The sequence below is a fragment of the Haplochromis burtoni genome, unplaced genomic scaffold (genome assembly GCF_018398535.1).
Source record: "Haplochromis burtoni strain Fernald_Lab_line unplaced genomic scaffold, NCSU_Asbu1 Contig_172, whole genome shotgun sequence".
NCBI lineage: Eukaryota > Metazoa > Chordata > Actinopteri > Cichliformes > Cichlidae > Haplochromis > Haplochromis burtoni.
In genome coordinates this window covers 169,879-176,381 of record NW_024582533.1, presented here as the reverse complement: position 1 = coordinate 176,381, position 6,503 = coordinate 169,879, and the positions used below count along the sequence as shown (strand labels likewise).

Sequence of the window (6,503 nt, the reverse complement as noted above, 5' to 3'; positions counted from 1 at the left end):
CACACACACACACACACACACACACACACACACACACACACACACACACACACACACACACACACACACACACAGCCTCACTGGTTTAAGGTATTTGCTTACTGCAGACTATCTGAAGCCCCGTGTGGACCCTGGCTGACTGTGTATTAGTGTAGGGCAGTGACAGACTGTCAGTGCAGTGGTTTACATTCCTTTTCTCTGACAAGAAAAAGAAATGCTTCTGTTGTAACTGTGGGTGTGTGTGGTATGTTTTCGGTTGCTTGTGTTAAGTTCAGTCTAAATCCCAGTCCTGTTACCTATTGGATCACAATAGCATGCTCAGTGCAGATGTTTCTAACTGTTGGCAAAGAAGAATAAGAGCTATATGCCAGGCTTTACATTTTAATAGTTTTTTTCATTGAAATGTCTTCGTATAACAGGGCAAAATAGGAAACGTGCATATTCACTGACTGACTTCTACAATATTATTCTCACATGGATTTTTGGAGTTTTTTTTTTAATATTTCTCAAGCAAAACCACATAAACATATATAAACCAAGTTCTTCTTTGAGAAAATTGTGCTTTGTGTTTTCAGAGCTTATACGGCTCAAACCGGTCGGTCAGTATTTAAAAATACTTAGCAGAACAAAATCGGTCATCTGCTGCAGCCCTCAAACAAGCAAGCAGTAAATGGGGCTTGTGCCTAACAGCTTTTATTTTCTGTTGCTACTCACTTTTTCTCAGTAGTTTAGGAAAGTCTTGCCAAAGTGTGCAACCCTCAGAGTTTGTATTTCCATGTTCACATCCAAAAATAGCATTCACTTGAACCATTACATCCCCCACCCCCACCCACCCCACCCGAGCTCTTAGCACACAACCACTGGACGGCCTGTTTCCACGAATTCTTCACAAAAAACTCGAGGAATCACTGGAATGTTAATTACTCAGCGGGGAAAAGAACAAGAAAAAGAAATGTTGATTTTTTTTTATTATTTTTTTAAAATATATAACTCATCTTGTTGTTAGTCAACAAAAGATTTCTCTTGACGTTGTTCCACTTACGAAACATGACTTTGTAGGATAATCACTATCAAGACTGAATTCGCCTAAACAAACTTGTGGCCTGAAACTGGCTCGACCAGCTGACAGGCAGCTTTCGGCAGGAAGATCGTTCTTTCCCTTAGCTTTTGAAAAGTGCTGTTTACGTTCTCAGTTTCCAATACATGTGAGAACGCAGCGCTGTCTCAGTATCGCTCAGCTGTCTTGAATAGTTGTTCCAGTATTAAAGTGCTGATTTGCATAAGATCTAATTGTAAAGGACTAAAATCCATTTCTTTTTCTTCTTGTGTGATTCAAACTAATGCCCCTGCTTCCTTTTTGTTTCTGCAGAATGCATATCACCCACCGCAGTGCAACAATGAGAGGCATCCTTAAGAGAAAGTTTGCAGAGGTTGATGACAATGCCTACTCATCCTCCTCCTCCTGCTCGTCTCCCCCATCCTCCCTCTCCTCTCCTGCCTCCTCAGAGTCAGACTCTGATGGAGAGCGCGGCTCTTCTGAAAATCAGGATTTCACACCTCGCAGCCCTGCTTCACCCACCAGTTTGCCCAGTAAGTCTTCAAACCAGCTGTCTTTTTTCCTTGTCTTTCAAATAATGCAAACGTCTTCCTTATCTGTCCACTTTCCCATCAGCTTTTTATAGGAGTGTCTCTTATCGCCCCGCAGCAGCACAGTTATGACTGACTGATATGAAAACGCTAACCTTAGGGCTGTTCTAGATAACACAGAGGCAGGATGGCTCGCCTCTGGACTGCCTGGCTGGTTGTGTAGAAGATCATTTGCCTGAGTGCTAGGAAGTTGTGGAATCAATTTGAATAGTAGGGTCACTTTAAACAAGCCATATCGAATGGCCTTTATTCAAATGTCACGAGGCTGCACACCCCATCTATCATCACTGGAAGTGCTTATAGTCACAAAATTTGATGCATCAAAGAACAGGATTGCCAGAGATGTTAATAAGCGGGCAATCAGGCTGACGCAATTATAGATCTGTAGATACAGGAGGATATCAAGCCACATCCAGGTGCCGCTAAACAAATACTTGAGCCTCAGAAGCGAAACAAGCTGCACTAACAGAACACACATTTCACACACATAAAGGAGAAGGGAACTGGCACACAGATGGACTGAGAGACAACAACAGCACACACACATTAGAGAGCGAGGCAAGAGGAGAAGTTGAATGTCCCAAAGGACAGAGATTCGTAATGAGGCACCGGCAGCCAGAGGAGAGACACAGAGAGGTCTGTGGGTGGCCGATGGTTCGCCACAGAGGAAATCGGGAGGTGAAAATAGGAAGAGCGAGCTGGAGGAGGGAAAAGACAGACACAGAGACATGCTTTGGGTCATGTTCAAATAAACAAAGGTTTAGGGGAAATGTTTTCAGAATATTTACAGTAATCTCTTGGACAGGGCAAACACGGTGTCCGCTAGACTTGATGGATTCGGTGTGGAAGTTGCCTGGACAAACAGCAGCTGAGGCAAGCTTAATCAGCTGGCCTCCCTTGTTTACTGACTTTTGCAACTGGAGTTCAGCCTCAGTTATGTGTGAAGGTCAGGCAATTTGTTGAAGCCAAACTGTTACATGAAGCAGTAACCCGATGAATGGATTGAAAACTAAACTGCCAGTGCCTAATTATACTGTGATAAACACCCAAGTAGCAGCAGGCAGCAAAGCAGTTCACGTCTCTCCCCCGCTCTGTTCTGTTGATCAGCCTGTTGTTGCAATCGACCCGTCTTGGTATTTCCTTTGTACATGTGTTCAACTGTTGACCCTGGCCTCTGTAGTGAAGCACCTGTAGTGTGTCCCCTAGTGGCCACGCTGAGACCTGCAAAGCCTGTGTCACAACTCAGCCCATATTTATCAGGCATCAAGGAATCTTTTCCTGGAATTGTGCTTCATGTGAAATTAGGAGAAAAGGGACTTGAACAGTACTTCAAAGCAGCACTTAACTTTGAGCAAGGCGGACTCTGTCTGTGAGAACGTGGCATTGCTCTTGAAAGAGCAAATTAAGAATTAAAGTGACCAAATAGATTTCTTTTTTCTGATGGTAATCATTTGGAAACATAAAAAAATAGAGCCTGAGGATCTGTGTGTACACTTTGGTGACCAAGTTGAAAAGTCAAATGTTAAAGTTTTGCTTAATTTCTTTAAAGCGCCCCTTTTATACACACATCAAACAGCACTTTATACAAAGATTCTTCTAGAGTAGTTTTGCATGATTCACATAATCAAAACCAACCGACACTGATTTAATCCACTGTCTGAAATAAGCCATTTTATCTCCCATTCCTTTTATTCTGATTGGATGCCCCTCACAGACATAAGGTTCAAACAATTGATGGACAATTATTTGTAACGTTTGTCATTTTTAATAATAAGGAAAGGAATAATAGGTGCGCTTGAAGTAACTTTACAGATGCATGTCTTTTATTATCATTATGAGGGTTAATTTCAGGGGAATGAGTCTATATTCAGAAGTACAGCCATTAAGGACCCTTTAATTAACAAAATCCTTTTTTTTCTGTCACTGTTCAGCCTTAATGTTCTTCTTATTCTTTGGGAATACTTCATCTTGAAATCCATGTCTTAGTTATTTATGCTGAAGTAAACCTAAAATAAATTTCTATTTCCTGGCCTCTCCTGCTTTTGGGGAGGAGAAAATTACAAAAAATATCTTATTTGACAGAACTATAGGAGGTATTTTTAGCCATATAACACATACGTGTGCACTATTCATGGGTTAATGAAACTCCAATTTGCAAAAACTGGTTTTAAAAAAATAACCAGTTTATTTTAACAACGAACATTTTCCTGTTTGGGGAGTCCCAAAACTTCTGTATGTAGGAAATATTATTGCATCATAATTATTTTTGCCAGGATGGACTGATATATGATTTTGCTGACCAACATGCTTATGTTTTACAGTAAATGGTGTCATTTACCAGATGCTTACTTTACACCACAACCAGGTACCGTAGTTCCTCAGTTTACGTGATGATTCTGCTGTTTGTTTCCTAAACACAACCAGCTCACTCCATCCTGAAGAGGCCTAAGCTTGCAAGCAGACCGTGCACCGTACGCTTTGACCAGGTGACAGTGTTCAGCTTCCCGCGGTGCCAGGGCTTTACCAGCGTGCCCAGCCGTGGAGGTGCCACCCTTGGCATGGTGCGGAAGCACAGCAGCCTTCAACAGTACACGATATCCGAGCATGCACTGGAACAACGGGACAGGCGCAGACAGAGGCTCAGAGAGAAACGGAGGAAAGAGCGGTTAGAAGCTTTAAAACACAAAGTAGGTGCATTTCATTTCTAAACGTTTGCAGCGCCTGTCTGCATGACGCCTTTCTGACTTACTTCTGTTGTGCTCACTCCAGCTGATTACCAGTGGGGCCATTGACCAGCAGGAAGCAGACAGGCTTACTACAGATCAAATCCCAGATGAAGACACTGACAGCGACGTCAGTGATAGCGATCAGGAGGACAGAGGTTTCCTTCAGCCATTCTCCTCTAAACATCGCCAAGCCATCCTACAAGCAGCAGGGGTCAAGTTCATCGACAGGGAGGAGAAGAGGCAGCTTCATGCCTTGCGACTCTCTAGAGAGACCTGTGGATGTGACTGCCGAGGCTTCTGTGAGCCGGAGACCTGCGCGTGCAGTCTGGCGGGCATTAAGTGTCAGGTACATCTCCACATACACAGAATTTCTTCTCCAAACCTTCCCTCCATAAAGGGTAGTTTCAACATGTGTAATTCAGACTGATTTGAATGTAAATTGTAGTCTACCGTGGGTACTTATGCTTGTATATAGTCAGATGCTGAAGGTTGGTTATTATTTCACCTACGTTTGTTTCTTAGTGACTCACTGATGCAGAGAATCCGTGAATCACTAAGCTGAGTCAGTAGGTTCTGTTTATGAGTAAATCACCATTTTCTTTCCTTGCTTTTGTCACATACAGGTGGACCACTCCAATTTCCCGTGTGGCTGCAGTAAGGACAGCTGTGGTAACATTCAGGGACGCTTCGAGTTTGATTCCCGCCGTGTGCAGACTCATTACATCCACACCGTCATGAGACTGGAATTAGAGCGGCGTTTGCAAGATGAAAAACAGAACCCTGAGGACCGGGCTGGACTTACAGAGGTGATTCAACAGCATGAAGAGGAGGAGGAGGTCTGTACAGAGCAGAATGCACAGGACAAGAGCTGTCCCTTTGGCTTTACCTCAGAGGAGGCTGGCCTTCCTGTCACCATGCCTGCCACCCCTTCATTCCATTTCATCCCAGAACGCTTGGTAGTGGAGGAGAACAGCTGCAGCAGCGATATGACTGAATCCTCTTGCTCCTCCTCTGACTGTGATGCAGGAGGAGGCTGCAGCGGGGGTCACAGTCTCCCTGATGTTGATGGAGGGTTGAGCCGTGCTCTTAGCCTCTGTGACTCGGACAGTAATAACTACTCCTCATACAGCCACCTGAGGCTTCAAAGAGACCCAGTGACACAGCACAGCAGCAGCAGCGGCTCTGCCACTCACAGCAGTACTACTGACAGTACGGGACCACACACAGTCGACACATTCGCAGACAATATAAGCAGAAACTCAGTGACAGATTATCTTGATGAAAATGCGAATCAACCCAGAGACGTCTTCAACGACGACTCTCTCGATGACTTGCCAAACACGCCCTCTCCCACTGTGGACTATTCCTTTAGCAGATACATGGACTTGAGTCTGTCCTCTGACTCCGACCTGGAGTTCTTTGACAGCGATTATCCCTGCGGACCACTGCACAGCTCTTTCAAAGGGCACAGACACCCAGACAGTTTTCGCCACCTCCAGCTGTTTAGCTCCGTCAGTTTGCCACAGTACGAGTCGAGCACCCAGCTCCTGGAGTCTCTGATCGGGTTAACTGAACAGAACACAGAGTAGATTTATTCAGTCACTGATACCCAACTTTTTTTTCCTTTTAAGCAGATTTAAGGAATTCTTGTGATATGATAAAAGAAAACGTGTGAGAGAATGTAATGTCCTGAGCACTGCTTTTATGTATTAGTAATAATTTTTTGACGTACAAAGACTAATGGATGATGACATATTTTTCGTAGCTGGATATTTTTCTATTGCTGAAAAAATATTTGCCTTGAGTATTTGAAGAAGTATTTGCCTAGAATCTATGTCTTTTTTAATTTCCTAAAACTATATAATAAAAATCTGATGTGTTATTTAATTTTTTTTGTCATCGTGCCCATACCCTAGAGGGTATGCAAGAAGAGAGAGGTGCCATGTGAATAGAAACACGTGTATACTGCTGGAAGGTGGCCAAGACAGGATAGAGCTAATCCACTGTGACTCATGACTCCAGCCTCTAGTATGTGAATATTTTTTCTTAATAACTGCCAGGGTCACTGTGGATTATCTGTTATGTGTTTAGCAGTATGGTCAGAGTGTGTCTGTGATGGAATAATAAAAT

General features: G+C 43.5%; 1 protein-coding gene across 1 annotated transcript in view; it reads left to right on the top strand.

Annotated features, from left to right (window-relative positions):
• Nucleotides 1–6,503, top strand: part of LOC102292500 (cysteine/serine-rich nuclear protein 1) — a 7,825-nt gene extending 1,322 nt beyond the window's left edge. The window contains exons 2-5 of the mRNA XM_005933690.3: nucleotides 1,370–1,590; nucleotides 4,072–4,334; nucleotides 4,417–4,719; nucleotides 4,997–6,503. Coding sequence (XP_005933752.1) covers nucleotides 1,371–1,590; nucleotides 4,072–4,334; nucleotides 4,417–4,719; nucleotides 4,997–5,962 — 1,752 coding nt within the window. The 5' untranslated portion in view covers nucleotide 1,370 and the 3' untranslated portion in view covers nucleotides 5,963–6,503. The remainder of the gene's footprint in view (nucleotides 1–1,369; nucleotides 1,591–4,071; nucleotides 4,335–4,416; nucleotides 4,720–4,996) is intronic.